General features: G+C 39.4%; 3 protein-coding genes across 5 annotated transcripts; all 3 read right to left on the reverse strand.

Annotated features, from left to right (window-relative positions):
- Window positions 1-1884: 1884 nt before the first annotated feature.
- On the reverse strand, window positions 1885-6737 carry LOC126629191 (importin subunit beta-1-like). Of its 2 annotated transcripts, none has more exons than XM_050299132.1 (3): window positions 6528-6737; window positions 3218-5638; window positions 1885-3118 (listed from the first exon to the last, which is right to left on the reverse strand). In XM_050299132.1, exons 2-3 carry the CDS (start codon window positions 5623-5625, stop codon window positions 2920-2922), a joined length of 2607 nt encoding a protein of 868 aa, XP_050155089.1. In that variant the 5' UTR covers window positions 5626-5638; window positions 6528-6737; the 3' UTR covers window positions 1885-2919. The 2 variants fall into 2 exon arrangements, with proteins under 2 accessions (XP_050155089.1, XP_050155088.1); XM_050299131.1 differs by having other exon boundaries at window positions 6505-6737.
- A 2294-nt stretch (window positions 6738-9031) lies between these two features.
- LOC126629624 (uncharacterized) lies at window positions 9032-11150 on the reverse strand. The gene is made up of 6 exons (XM_050299710.1): window positions 10586-11150; window positions 10176-10278; window positions 10021-10086; window positions 9745-9900; window positions 9519-9615; window positions 9032-9431 (listed from the first exon to the last, which is right to left on the reverse strand). The coding sequence occupies exons 1-6, from the start codon at window positions 11112-11114 to the stop codon at window positions 9303-9305; spliced, it is 1080 nt and encodes a 359-aa protein (XP_050155667.1). The 5' UTR covers window positions 11115-11150; the 3' UTR covers window positions 9032-9302.
- Window positions 11151-11531: 381 nt separating this feature from the next.
- LOC126629685 (acyl-CoA-binding domain-containing protein 1-like) lies at window positions 11532-14654 on the reverse strand. 2 transcript variants are annotated; one of them, XM_050299782.1, is made up of 6 exons: window positions 13928-14654; window positions 13554-13659; window positions 13334-13434; window positions 13112-13203; window positions 12181-12278; window positions 11532-12066 (listed from the first exon to the last, which is right to left on the reverse strand). In XM_050299782.1, exons 1-6 carry the CDS (start codon window positions 14422-14424, stop codon window positions 11887-11889), a joined length of 1074 nt encoding a protein of 357 aa, XP_050155739.1. In that variant the 5' UTR covers window positions 14425-14654; the 3' UTR covers window positions 11532-11886. The 2 variants fall into 2 exon arrangements, with proteins under 2 accessions (XP_050155739.1, XP_050155738.1); XM_050299781.1 differs by having other exon boundaries at window positions 13334-13437; window positions 13928-14653.
- Between the last annotated feature and the right edge of the window lie 217 nt (window positions 14655-14871).

Here is a 14871-nt window from a genome sequence, read left to right on the forward strand (position 1 = left end):
TATAAGTTTACTTTACACGTAATTTATGTTCCACCCTTTAGTTGCATATAATTTTTTTTCATTTCTACATACCTTGAAATTAAAGAGTTACCTATTCCGATTCGATCTTCTGTACAAAAGAGACCGTGCTATTTAATAACATCAAATCCACTTCTTTTGATTTTGGTTGTATGAGAACTCGGTCACGACTCACGACTGACCTCACATGGTGTGGCGAGGGGATACCAGTACCAGAGTATGTAAAAGTGATTGTATTGTATTGTTGCCAGTCATATCTCAAAAGCTCACACCACTTTCTTTGAAATTTTGAATAGCCTTCAAAGTTGAAAGTTGAAAACCTGCCTTTTTTTTTTGGAGGCATATTGTTAGCCCTCCTGTTTGGGTGCTTTTTCCATCATCTTCTATTTTGTGCGGTCACGGTTAAGCCATGTCAACATTTTATATTGATTTTTTTATAGAGATAATAAGACAAAAAGCAATAAGAATATAAAATGTTGACGTAGCTTAACCGTGATCGCACAAATAAGAAGGGATGGGAAGGGCACCCAAACAGGAGGGCTGACAATCTGCCTCATTTTCTTTTTGCATTTGGAAACTTACATGAATTAATTTCACGTTTACTTATTTGGAACGAGGAGAGATGAATCGAAAAAGTACAAGAATTGAGAATGGAATCCATAAACAAACTAGCCTCCCTAATCGATCTGATTCTTGAACTTTCAAATACGTACCGTAAACATAGAAAAACCAAAAATCAAAATCATTTTAATTCTCATTTTATGTAAAGTTTGTTTAAAATTTAGGGTTTAGGGTTTAGCCCATCCCCTTCTATTTGTGCGATTACGGTTAAGCTATGTCAACATTTTATATTCTTATTGCTTTTTGTCTTATTATCTCTATAAAAAAAATCAATATAAAATGTTGACGTAGCTTAAAATTGACCACACAAAATAGGAAGGGATAGGAATGGCACCCACACAGAAGGGCAGTCAGTCTGCCTCCAAAAGAAAATGGCAGGTTTTCAACTTTCAACTTTGAAGGCTATTCAAAATTTCAAAGAAGGTGGTGTGAGCTTTTGTGATATGACTGCCACCAATACAATACAATCACTTTTACATACTCAGCATCGTTTATGGCAGTGGTACCGGTATCCCCCCGCCACACCATGTGAGGTCAGTCGTGACCGAGTCCTCATACAACCAAAACCAAAAGAAGTGGATTTGATGTTATTAAATTGAACGGTCTCGTTTGTACGTAAGATCGAATCAGAATGGATAACTCTTTAATTTCAAAGTATGTAGAAATGAAAAATGAAAAAAATTATGTGCAACTAAAGGATGGAACATAAATTATGTGTAAAGTAAACTTATACATTTCGATATCCTCACCAAAATGATAAATTAGAAGGCGAGAGTTTTTTTTGTGTCCATCCCAGCATCCAAATCACTCACTTTAGTCGTTAATATGCTTTGATATTATAAAGTTATCATTTTCAATTCAATCTTTCGTACTAAACGAGTCCTTAAAAAAAATGAAAACTAATGAAAAATGTTTGAAAACTTTGAGGGTTAACAATAAGGACAAAATAAAGGGTAAAGTGAATAGTACTATAATTGATTTTTTAGTGTAAAAATGTGGTTTTTCGTTAAAATGAACAGTACCGAGAACTTTTCGTGAAAGCTCGCTAAAAAAAATGGTACAAAGGGCATGACATCATATGACAATAAGCAATCCAAAATGAATAGAAGATACCACTTTCTGTTTAAGCAGTCGTGGTGACAACAAATCCTGTGGAGAAAGCACTAGAATTCTCTCTCATCCATGCTATCGACTATGGACTAAACGATTATCAGCACTCAAAAAAAGTCATCATAACGTCCAAGCTTAAATAATTCAATCAAACTATATATAGCTTATGCATCAAATTCTGGAAAATGACCAGTTATAAACAACACATGACCTGAGGCCGATAAGCAAATACAATGCCTCTCCCAAAGTTCCCAACAAAATAATCCTCGCTATGCCATCACAATTCGCGGCGTTTAATCGTAAAAAACTTCGAAAACGCGGACATGACCCGAAAAAAATACGATTACATGTTCCCCAAGCAAAAGAAGAAGAAAAATATCGTCTGTCTTTCAAAAAGCTTTAACGAATGCATATGGTATGCGATATATAGCTAACTTGACCTTCTAGCAATGATCAATATGAAAATGAATGATGCAATGCAGGATTTGTGTTTCCACGAGTTCATGGTGACGCTCAAACCTTGGGCGAACCGGAGGTAGTTTCGCTTGCTAAGGAAATACTCTGGAATATGAACTAAGACAAGCAAAAATATGATGAGATGCAAACAAGATAACCGAAGGGGATGGAATTCAGGAATGAAGACCTGCTATGGAGGATTTCAGGAATACGGCACTTGGGTTAGTGATAAGGCGCCAGCACCCGAATAAAATTGGGCAATTTTCGTCCATTCTGACCCCAATCTCGTTGGAGGAAATCATTAGGGGTGGTGGTATGGATTAACAAGATCTTGTTTGGCATTCGGAGCGCAATTCACCTCAGTGACACAGAAATGTGGCCTTCATGAATGTCACTTACCTTCCCCTCCGATGTCGCATAATCTGTGATCCACAGAATTTTGTTAGTTTTGATTGCAGGCCTTAACCCACTTCTGCGACACTCACTACCCCAACTCTTCCTCCTTGACAAAACCAGGACCCAAGCCCTCGGCGCTGATGCAATTGTTAGTCACAACTTTTGGAGATGATGCAAGTTAGTGACAACTTGAAGATGGACAGCTTCGGTTGTCTGAAAATGGCGATGCTTGACACATGCAATCCTATGACCCGACTCAAACACACCCAAATGCATGTGGGGACTTCCAAACAAATAGAATATACAGTGGCAATAGCTTCAAACTGAAATGGCACGACTGATGGCCATCTTGGCCCATTCGGCAGATTCTTTAATCAAATTGTCTTCGGAAGACAAGCACTCATTTAAAAAGTCTCTGCACGATTGAGATTGCTGTATCAAAGAACCTGCATTACTTCCCAGTGTATCTGCTAGATCTCCAAGGACACCAATGGCTGTTTTCATCACCACTTCATCCCTGCACGCAATGCAAGTAAATTAAAACAAAAAAAATGTCAGAAAAACATAACAAAAAATTGTAATTTTGTAGTAACAACGAAACAGTAGATCAACTCACATGTCTTTCCTCCTGTATATGCTATCCAAGAACTGCAGGATGTGCGGAGCATAAGATATCAAAACCTGCGTTTTCGGGGAGTTCTTGAAACCTTGGAAAATCCCAGAATATGCCTCCAAGATTCCGTTCCTAAGAGAATTGGTGTACTCTGTCATTTCATCATCAGCACCTGCTGTGTGGGCAGACATCTCTGCAGCACTCTGAATCATTGGCATGACGTACATCAAGTACTTGTCAAAGTTCTCTCCTATTGCAAGAGCTATATCACCAAAGCAGGAGAATATAGGAGGCTTTACAGAGCGGTGCAACTGGTTGCTTGACAGATCCTTGAGAAGTTGGGTCATAATTCCATCACAATAAGGCAGAATCTTATCTTCCACTGCTCTACAAATATCCCCTACAACACCAACCGTGATAGCACAGATTTGGTACTCCTCAAAATTTTGAAGCCCCATTTCAAGATACTTGTAAAACTCTGGCAAGTATTTTGCAAAATCCGGGCCACTTGTATATGCAAGGGCCCCAATGGCAAGCATGGCTTCCTCATGGACAGTAGCACTTCTACAAGCAAATACCCTCAAGAAAAGTCCCATTATCTGATCTGCGTATTGCATGAACACATATTTCGTGGGCTCTGATGAACCTAGTTTCTGAATAATGACCTGTAAGCACCCACAAAGAAGTCCTTGTAATTCACTCTGCCTCTCTTTCTCATCAGATGCAAGCTGCTGGCCCTCAAGAGTCTGATGCAGTTCAATCATGATAACAGGAACAAGTTGCAACACCATGGGGGCAGTTTCATCAGTCGAACACCTGACTACTTCATTCAACGCTTCATATGCAGCAGTCCTTAATCGTGATTCCCCAGCATCTGGTCTGTGAGTAACAGTGAGTAGAGCCTGTACAATTTCGTGGAAAAAAGGGGCAATGGGCGATGATGGGCCAAAATCCTCATAACCCTGGGCCAGAAAATAGAGAGCACCGCATGCCTTCTCAGCAACATTTGGAACATCTTTCATACTCTGAAGAAGAACTGTGATGATCTGTTGGCAGTTTGCTGGGGTAATTATGGGTGTATCCATAGTTGAACCATGAAGGAATTCAAAAATTCTCCCCAATGTCCAAGCAGTAGTGTCCTTCACATGGTTGTTTGGGTCCTTTGTTAAAGCACTGAGCATGAACGTCAAAGCAACATTTACAATAGGCGTTAGCTTGTTTGCCGAAGGACCCTCCAAGATGGAACCAAATGCATAAGTAGCTGCTTCTCTTTGCCTCCAATCTGGTTTTGTTATGTTTTCTTCGATGAAGGGCATAACAAGTGGAACAATATCATCTCCCACTGTCCGAGCAACCAACCCAAGGCATGTCCCCCCAGCCATAGCAATATTCCAAGCCCCATCTTCCTCCTGATCATCTTCCTGCTTAAGAAGCGTCTCCAAAAGCATAGGGACGAGGGCAGGGATTGCCTGCTTGATAAAGTAAAAGCAAGGAATATCAGAATCCCCGCTAAATTCACCCACATAATTTTCCAATATATCGATCTCCTCATCACAAATCGAACTCCAGAATTCAATGGCTTGAAGAGCAACAGGTTCCTGGTCTTCCCTTACAGCTTTTGCTGTGATGCTAAATATGTCCTGAATGTAAGGAGCTAATTTCTCGTAGTAAGATGAAGAAATGGAGACTATACACTCAAAAGCTGCCTGTCGAATCTTCACTTCAGGGGACAGAGTTGCCTCACAGACAACTCTCATAATATAATCACGCTCCATATCATTGCTAAAATTGGCCTGAGCAAAACCCAAAGCATTGTACAGTGCTCGGGTAGCAGCAAGCCTAACATCATTGCTCCCTTCAGATGCGTTCATACCCTGAACTACAGCTGTCAGTATTTTATTAACCTGATCTTGATCCACGACATCAGAAGAGATTTCCTCACACAAATACCCAAGAGTCTCTAAAGTAGCTTGCTTTACATGTGCTGGTAACTGATGAATATTCGACAATAGTGATCCAATCAGTTCCGGCCACTGTTTCAAGGGCAACTCAATGCCCGCAACCTTTGCAATAACTTGAGAGGTAGTTGAACGAGCATTAGCTACAGGGGAAGCGAGGGTCTGTAACAAGAACATCTTAATCTGCGCTTTCGCAGAAGTTTCCAATGCAAGCCATCTTTGAATAAGCTCCAACTTTCTAGGTTGTTCTTTAGCATCCAGGGCATTCTTCAGTATCAGACCTGCTAATTTACGGCTTTCAACAGGCTTTTCTTCATTTGCTAGCTCTCTAGAAAGAGACAACAAGAACGTTGGAGGATCTTGCTCCTGAAACTGTTTCAAACTCTCTTCAGCTTGATTCCGTACAGTTCCATCTATAGATTGAGCATTCAGCAGCACCTGGGTAACTTCCATCGATGTATAGTATCTGCGAGTGCAAATTTTAATTGTTTAGACATATTGGAGAAATACAAGATAGGAGACAATTAAATCATAGCATTTTACAGAGACCGAAAAACTGTCGAAAATCAGATTCAGAAAATATTAACATCACGCAAGAATAGAAAACTATTACGCCAGAAAATCTTTTTCGTTCCACCAATTTGGTTTACAGAAAGATGTCTAACTGAAACAGCAAACCCCCGACTTTGCCCAGAAAACCATTCACCAATGCACTGCAAAGTTTAATGATGCATCCATTTAACAATCTAAATCAGTACGCAATACACACACAAATTTGGCAGGAAACAGCATTTACTGGAACTCCGCAAATTATCAGGAAACCAAATTTTCAACATAAAAGAAATTTACTACCCATACAAGATGGCGTGCGTATACATATATACATATACAACAACAGCCAAGACTTATCCAACTAAATTGGGTCGGCCATATGAATCTTATAATGTCATTGCGCTCGGTTTTGCCAAGCAACAAAAAAACCCTACTCCATCTAATCACCAAAAACCCTACTTATGCACACACAAATCCACAACCGAACATGTCCCCCGCCAAGAAATCCAAAACATAACCAAACACAAACAATTTCATGGATCGAATGAAATTTCATACAAAATTGCATACATCTCCAACAAACCTTAACAAAAACAAAACTAAAATTCACAAAACGCAATCCTAGGCCATCAAATTACTCGAAATTTTAACGCATCAAATTCAAATTCAGCGAATCGAACCGGAACAATCAGGATCAGACAACAACACGACAGTACGCACAAACGTAGTTACCACTGAAACAAAATCGAGGTTTCCGAAACAGGACAGCGATAAAATTACCTGAAAATCAAAAATAAAATAACCTTAAAGTGGTCGTACGGTCGTGGATCGGGAGCAGAAAGCCTTCCTCGGAGACAGCGACAGAGACAGACGCAGAGGACAGAGAAGCAAATTGCTTCGATGGACTCGGATTGCAGAAAGCTATCAACTTTTTCTTTTATCTCTCTCTCTTTTTTCAAAAAAATATTGGCTGCAATAATACAGAAAGCTCTTTCCGATTCATTCCTTTTAATCTATCAAATCAAGAGATCATTAAAATTTAAAATTTGATTAAATAATTGAAGTTATTATAACTTTTAAAATGAATTCTTATTTTTATCCGTTTGATCAAATTTTAATCACACGGATTATCTGATTTAATGGATTAGAAGGAATGGATCCTCTCTCACTTTCCCAATAATTTTGTTTTGTGGGGCCTATAATCGTACGCCTTTCCCGGAAATTGGTTTTCGTTTGAATTGACTGAGAATCAAAAGTTATGGACCCTTCTTTTGGAGAATAGCTTGGGCTTCTCATTAGTTTAAATTTTTCTTCTGGGCCAAGTAACTGATTTGTATTTACAGTTAATTGCTGACGTGAATTTAGTTAATTGGTCAGTATATAAGTTTTACTTTGGAGTGTGACTCTTCTCTCGACGCATGCAAACTATTGAAGTTACAATGAAGTTTGAATCATTGTGTTGTCCTCATTCTCAGTTAATCATATTTAATGTAAAAAGGGTGTAAATTGTATTTATACTCTGGTTGAAAAACGTTTCTAAATCATAGTATAGATAGCAAAGAGTTTGTAGTTCAAGTTGTTAAGAACCCATGCGCTCACAATCTTGTGTTCGGATCCTCAACCCTAATATTTGCTTGGTTGACAAGCCATGGTAAGTTCATTCTTTTTTTGGTGAAATTTGGAAATGCATTTCTCCGGACCATCCTGCTTCAAAATTCATCGTGATAATCTTCGTTGACACCAACATCAAAGACTATGCTATAGAAACATCAGCATCTCCTCTGCTGTTAATTTTCCATCTTTGTTATCATCCGCCTGAATCGAACAATGCCACACATTTGAATTCTTATATTTATCTCATCATGTCTCATAGATAGGAGTATATGAATTGAACCAGAACTTGGACAATTCTCCTGGGTGAATGTAATGCAGCATTGGTTTCAAATCTTCCACTTCCAAGTGCCTGTCAAACATTTTTTTCGAAAGATATTGGTAAATTTTTCTTACCATATTATTGGCAGCAAAGGAAGAAGATAAAAACGAAGTGATTCTAATCAAGAAGATGCATTCATTCTATAAATAGCTTGTCTGTACATTTTTATAAACTTGTAATTAGTTGGAACTTTGCATTTCTTTTTGCTGTAGACTGCTGGCAGTGTAGATGTAGCTACATACACACACGAGCAGGTGAGGGCTCCGGTGTATAGAGAGGACCTCATCGTTTAAGAAGTAACCATAGAAACGATGTAACCCACTATATCCATTTATATTTACTACTTTTATGTGTTTTTGATACCTAATATCAATACAATTTTTTTCTAGGCATTTCACCTAGAAAAAAAAAAGAACCAAAAACAAAAAGATGGGTGGTTATTGGATCATTTACCAACCCGAGTCTGATAGACCCTATAAGTAATTTATTTGATATTTACGTAAGGTAAAAACGAATTGTTCGGGGAGTTGGTAAGCTAATTCCTGTGGATATCTATTTGCCGGGCTGTCCACCTAAACTGGAGGCCGTTATAGATGCTATAACAAAACTTCATAAGAAAAATTCTCGAGAAATCTATGAGGATCGAATTAGATCTCAATAGGAAAATCGGTTGTAAAACCAAGTCTCACTAGCCTTTTGTTTGAAAGATTTTTCACTTCTACGCTGTGTTTGCGAGGCCTACTGTTCGAGCATTAGACATATGTCGTTTTAGGCACATACACTGTTCTTGTCCTCCGGAAACGTCAGGCTCCATTTTATCAAACTAAAAATATATGACCTAAGATGATACTATTTCGCTAGACTTATTACAAGACGTACGAACGTACTGCACATGCTGTCCTAGGAACATAAAGAATGTTCTCTTGCTCTGATCATGCGAATGAATGTTAATTCTAATTTGATCGATGTCAGGGTCGACAGCATCCGGAGTCTGAAGCAGTGACAATTTATGTACCCAAGTGGATTTGCTAATTTTAAATGCATGTCATGCCATTGCTAGTTTGTACAGAAACAGTTTTCTACTGAAAATTTGCAGCATGATGAGGCGTCGTACGAGGTGGAACATGAGAGGATGAGGCGGGAAAGAGTGAGGAAGTTTGGTAGCTAGAGCTGGTAAGTACTGAAAACTTGCAGTATGATGAGGACTTGTATGAACCGGAACAGGAGATGATGAGACAGGGAAGAGTGTGGAGGTTTGGCACGTTGTTTGTTTAAAAATTCGATGCAAAGAGACAGACACGTTACGCTTCTTTTATCTCTTAGGAGAAAATAACAGTCCAGCGATTCTACAAAAAGCAGTTCTGAGAGAATATGAAGAGGAAACTAACTGAATTGTTCATGTAATTTCCTTCTATTTGCTTCCAACAAAAACATTCCTAATTAGTAAAACCCTTTTATACGACGCTCTATTTTCTATCCTAAGTATATACCAGTTACGCACCACTACTTTTTGAGTCCATGCTCAACCTAATGAAAGCAAAATATTTTATTTTGCTGTATTTTTCAAATGACAAAATAAATACACAATTAGGTTACGCTTCCGCCAAAACGAATCGAAAGATCCATTTCTCGGGAGCATCAAGCTTCAGAATTCGTCGTGAAAATCCCCATCAAAATCTTCGTTCATGCCGTCATCATATACTGTGCTGTAGAAAACATAGTCATGATCGAGCATCTCCTCGAGCGTTAGTTTTCCATCTTTGTTATCATCCGCCTGAATCGAACAATGTCACGCATTTCATTTCAAATTCATCTCAACATGTCTCATAGATAGGAGTACACAAATTGAAACATTACTAACCTCCGACATCAGAAAGGTTGCATAATATTTAGCATAGGAAAATTCTCCCGGGTGAATGTAATGCAGCATTGGTTTCAATTCTTCCACTTCCAAGAGTCTGTCAAACATTTTTCGATTTCGAAAGAGATTAGTAAAGTCCTCTAAACTATAATCTTGGCCAGCAAAGGAAGAAAAAAATTAGGTCAAAAACTGTGTTAGCTTTTAAGTTCAAGGCATGCATGCTTACTTGTTCTTGTTCACATCAAGTTCTGCAAATTTCTCTTCTGGTGTGGGTACATTTTTCCCGCCCCTTTCAAATTCAACGTAAGTCTTGTAATTATCATAAGCGTTGTGTAAAAACTCCTCGAAATTCAGTTTGCCATCGTTATCCTGATCCATCCGCCTGTAAATTATAAGCAGACATTTCGTCATTCCGTTCCTTTGCATCAAATTATTCAGAAAATATATAAGGACATTAATATGTTTAGTGTGAAAGACAGAGAAGATATGTGAGAAAATGTACTTCATTTTTTCTGTCAACAGCCATTTGTGTATTTCTTCGTTGTTACTGTCTTCTGGGTGCAACAAACTGCAACAAAAAATGGAGATTTCTGTTGAACCAGAACTCGCAAATCGTATATTTTTTGCCACAGCAGTATGGGAATGAGGGGAATTTACTCTTTAAATTCATTGAAGTTAAGTAATCCATTCTTATCAGCATCTGCATTATCAAATTGCTGCTTCCACCATCCAGCTTCTCCGTGCTCCATTCCGTTTTCCTCTGTTTCACCAGAATTCGATACTTAAAACCTAAACTGTTCAAAGCTCTAAAACAAATGTCTTTTCTACGTATCTCCACACCCCCCACGTGATCAAAGTTGAAGAAAATTGAATAGAAGTTTTTCCAACACGTCATGTCTTTCCTAAAGACAATACGTACGTCCTGCAGAAAGAATCTCTACGTATATTCACACACAGACACACATAAACATATAAAGAAATAAGTACGTCCTGCAGAAAGAATCTCTACGTATATTCACACACAGACACACATAAACTTATAAAGAAATAAGTACGTAGTTAAATACCTAGATCCTTAGTCGAAAACTTGGGCAGATACTCCATGAAAGAAATTGTTCCATCACCATCTTTGTCATACGATTCCATTTCTTTCTGCGTCCTATAATTCAACCTCTCCACGGTTTGTTTCATGACCCAATCCTCGAGCTCATTAGAGTTAATCAACCCGTCTTTTGGCGCCTGGTCTATCAACGGGAACAAAGTATTCAGCCTCAACGTGAGGTTCAACTTTCCCTCATCGCCGAGATATTCATGCATTTCTTCCACCTCACTCGCATTCATCACGGGATTGTTGTTGTGTTCCGACAACCCCACGCGACTATTCGTTTCCCCTCTGAATCCACCACTTTCCTTGGCGTACCACTCCATCTTGGCTGCCAGAGGGTCGAAAATGGGGGATTGACCCATGTAGCCAAGACGTCGGTTGAGGCCAAGGTGGGGGTGGGGGTGGTTGGGGCCACGGTGTTTGGAGGGAAGCATGACGAGAAGAAAGATAAAGGCGGTGGCAAGTAGCGCGTAGACCACTGCCTTCGCCATTGTTTGGCATCAAAGAAGAAGAAGCAGCCAAATGCATGGGGGAAAAGGTGGTGATGATAAGCAGCCTACGACCAACTGAATAATTTGGGTGGTGCAGAAACGGTTAGTGACGGTTACAATTGGGAGGTACATATGATATAATGTAGCACCTTTGCTTTTATTGTTAGAGATCGGGTGGGGGGGGACATCTTTAATTGTTCCAATTTAGCAAAACCTCGGCAGGTGTCTGTCTCTCTGTCTAGGTGAGAAATTATTAGATTGTACTGGACTACCGTGTGGACTATTTTGTCACAGTTGGACTTACAGCAATTAAATTCGTAACCTCGTAGCATTGAGTGACACGGAAACCGAATAGCTGAAACTAAAAATATAAAATCCGATAATTTCGGAAATCAAATCTAACAATTAAAAAACCCGTAGTATTAATAGCTACGTAGCATTGCAGCGATTTTATTGTGCTATATAAAGAACATAAAAGGGTTTTTACACAGTAATTAGGACAGCCATTCATAAAAAAAATAAAAACATTAGACCGATGGCAAAATGTAGGCCTTTGATATGCATTATATTGTGCCAGTTAAACCCAGTGAGTTCAACCTTTCTTTGCACTTCCACGATAGGGAAACGAGTAACCCAACGAAAGAATGTTACACAACGACGAGGTAGAAACTACGTACATACACAACATACTGCTCTACTTTCAAATCGCTTTAAAAGACGAACAGATTAGGAATATACATCCCCCGTGAACTTTCAAATAAACGACGGTCGGTCAGTGACTCTTCTCCTTTGCACCCTGAAACCAAGGCCAGTTTGACTCACAGACATCACAGGGAGAGTTGCCATCGTTGTCCTTTGCACTTGTGTCTGCATTTTGCTTCACAAGAAATTCAGCAATGCTTTCTCTGTCACACAAAACAGCGTAATGCAATGCGGTTTGCCCCTCATTGTCCTTCCAAGACCAAAAGAACAGAATTTTAGGATGGCATGACAGGGGGATGGGATGGGATTCGGAAAAGCTTAACAAATTTTGCTACCGTAAGTAAATGTTTATCTTTTAATCTACCTTTTCATTAACATTGGCATTCTTGCTAACTAGCAGCTCTGTCATGTTCAGGTGACCACGATCCACAGCCCAATGCAATGGGGTCCTTCCCTCACTATCTGCAATCAGTGCACGTAAATTGTTTTAGGGCAATAGCGGCATCATACGAGCACATAAAAAGTTTGAGCAAAAGTTCCCTTCAACATCCTAATATAAAATAAAGGGTAGCATGATAGACCACCAATAAAAATAGACCAAACACTTTTCTGTGTGAGGAGAGAATACATGCCACAAAAAAAAAAAAAAAAAATTAAGGCATGTACATGTATCCAACGAAAGAAACATGCGGTGTGCTATTTATGTGAGGAACAAGCAATAAAAGCTAGGTTAATAGAGATATGCACCCGGCTCAGTATGAATTCAAACTTGGGGTACCATAGCTTTTTGGCCTAGCCTTTTCAAACTATTACAATTTCTGTGCTGATTTCCAAACATATATAAGCAAGTTAACAACAATACTGAAATTGGAGGCTTCCTCGTTTCCACATGCCTTAATGATGTTAGTTTGAACTTTATCCTACGTGTTATCAAAGTTTATACTTAAGTATGTTGACCATAGCATAAAACGTATTTACCTATCTTAAATGATCACAATCCTAAAGGGTCCAATCCACTGTTGTTCAACTTTGTTTTATGCATCCAAACTTGGATATTAAGCTTGAATTGTAGCTCATTTATCAAGGAAATAACTTCTAAAAAGCTGAGATTTAACAAGGAAAGGAGCTTCTATGAAGCTGGGCCTGGTTTATGAGCAGCCTTACTCTGTTAACAACCCAGAAAGAAAGTATACATGACTTCATAGTTATGGAAGTATTAATGGAATACAACAATTACGATAACATCAGTTGAAACGTAATGAACCTATTAAAGAGGCAGATGGAAGAAAAGAGACCTTTCTGATCCACTGAAACGCCACTTTCAATGCATTTAAGCAAATTATCCACTTCTCCTTCTCTGGCAAAGGCATGAATAGCATCCATCTTTCTGAACAATAAAAACAAGCACACCTTACATTAGCATTACATTTTTTTATTTCCAAGAAATGGTATTCTACTAATCGACAGAAATGTGTAAATATTAACCCTCCCATGCTTAGTAGTCCTAAGAAGCTTACAAATCCTTTTCAGATTCTTCCTCGTAAACAAAGGTGCTGAAAACCGGTCCCATTGGTCCATTAGAATCATTACCAGATGCACTACCTTCTCCACCTCTGCTCTTCTAGTAATCATATGTCAATAGACAAAAAGAAACCAGCAGAGAAAACCCAACAGAAAGTAAGTATTGATGTCTGGCAGGGCTAAAATAAAGTCGAAAACAAAAGAATCAAGACTCACCACAGTCAAACCTGCTGCCCAATTAGGATAAAGCTCTGTGACAATATCAATGTACTTCTCCATAGCATCTTCAGGAGGCATAGCACCCAATTTCTGCCAAGCTTGCCTATAAGAAATCACCGAGCGAACAGATTCAAAAACACAGCAAACCACCTTCTATAGTAAGATACAAAGTTTAATCAACCCTAATTCACCAATTACCCAGTAAAAACATTACAATTAGGGCAAAATTTCATCTACCTAATCTTGATATTAACCAAAATCAATCCAAGAAACACATTCCCCATCCTTATCAAGCTGAAAATAAGATCCACATAAATACACCCAAATCTTGCAAGTAAATTTTCGGTATAAAGTAATGGCAGAGAAAATACCATTTGGCGCGAGCAGTCATTTTCAAAGCAGATGGCTGCGGGGCGCTGCAGGGTCCCTCAGTAGCAATCTTGTAAAGCCCATAAAGCTTCAACTGCGCATCACTCGACACCTTCTGCCGATCCACCGCAGCCGCCGCGACAAACGCCGTCGCCGCGCTGAACAGCTCGTCCAATTCCGTACTCTCCACGCCTTCCCAGTCATCGTCACTGTCAGCTTCGCTGCTCTCGTTCCTGACGCTGCCGTGCTCGGCGACGACCGATTCGGCCTCGATTGCCGCGGAGCTCAAATCGGCGGAGCGAAGCTGGTCGTCGCGGGGCTCGGGTTTGAGCGGCGGCGGATTGGTGTCGGCGGGGGCGGGGGCGGCAGCTCGAGCGCGAGTGAGGCTGAGATTGTCTTCCTTGAAGGAGATGACTATGGCGATGAGCTTGGCGAGGAGGTAGGAGAAAATGAGGCCGAGGATTATCGATTGGAGGAGCTGCTGCCACTCTCCGCCCATTGTTTCTTCTCTGCGTAAAATCCCAAACCCTAACCCTAGGAGAATTGAAACGGATTGAAACGACAGGCCAAAACCCTAGAAATCGGGGAAGTAGAGAGAGAAAGAGACAGAAAAAGATTGGATTTTTAGAGAGAGAGAGGGTGAGATGGCGTTTTACTCCCCGGAGATCAGAGCGCACCGCATAGGAGACAATCATCGGGTCCTCCGCGGACAAATACAGTTAAGTGCGAGCTCACTCATTAAATTTTAGTTTAATTAATAATTAATTTACTTATACCCAACTTAGCTGAATTTTTGTTGTATATCCATGTATATGAGTTACATTTGATAAATATTAATAAAAAATAAATAAATACACGTGTTATAAACGAGTGAAATAATATATCACGTTTAAAGTGTTTTGACCGCAGCTAAAAACTACTTAAATTTATTGAGCAATGTAGTCCC

This window comes from Malus sylvestris, chromosome 7 (assembly GCF_916048215.2).
Source record: "Malus sylvestris chromosome 7, drMalSylv7.2, whole genome shotgun sequence".
NCBI lineage: Eukaryota > Viridiplantae > Streptophyta > Magnoliopsida > Rosales > Rosaceae > Malus > Malus sylvestris.

Bases quoted from the DNA above. Each gene is read 5' to 3' on its own strand.
- LOC126629624 (XM_050299710.1), bottom strand. From the start codon at position 11,114: ATGGCGAAGGCAGTGGTCTACGCGCTACTTGCCACCGCCTTTATCTTT. The intron at 10,279-10,585 runs GTATTTAACTAC...CTGGTGAAACAG, and splicing joins GTTTTCGACTAAGGATCTAG to AGGAAAACGGAATGGAGCAC. The intron at 9,432-9,518 runs GTTAGTAATGTT...TGTTCGATTCAG, and splicing joins CAACCTTTCTGATGTCGGAG to GCGGATGATAACAAAGATGG.
- LOC126629191 (XM_050299132.1), bottom strand. From the start codon at position 5,625: ATGGAAGTTACCCAGGTGCTGCTGAATGCTCAATCTATAGATGGAACT. The intron at 3,119-3,217 runs GTGAGTTGATCT...CATTGCGTGCAG, and splicing joins ATATACAGGAGGAAAGACAT to GGATGAAGTGGTGATGAAAA.
- LOC126629685 (XM_050299781.1), bottom strand. From the start codon at position 14,424: ATGGGCGGAGAGTGGCAGCAGCTCCTCCAATCGATAATCCTCGGCCTC. The intron at 12,279-13,111 runs GTCTCTTTTCTT...CACTGATTGCAG, and splicing joins CGTTTCAGTGGATCAGAAAG to ATAGTGAGGGAAGGACCCCA. The intron at 12,067-12,180 runs GTAGATTAAAAG...TGGTCTTGGAAG, and splicing joins ATGCCAATGTTAATGAAAAG to GACAATGAGGGGCAAACCGC.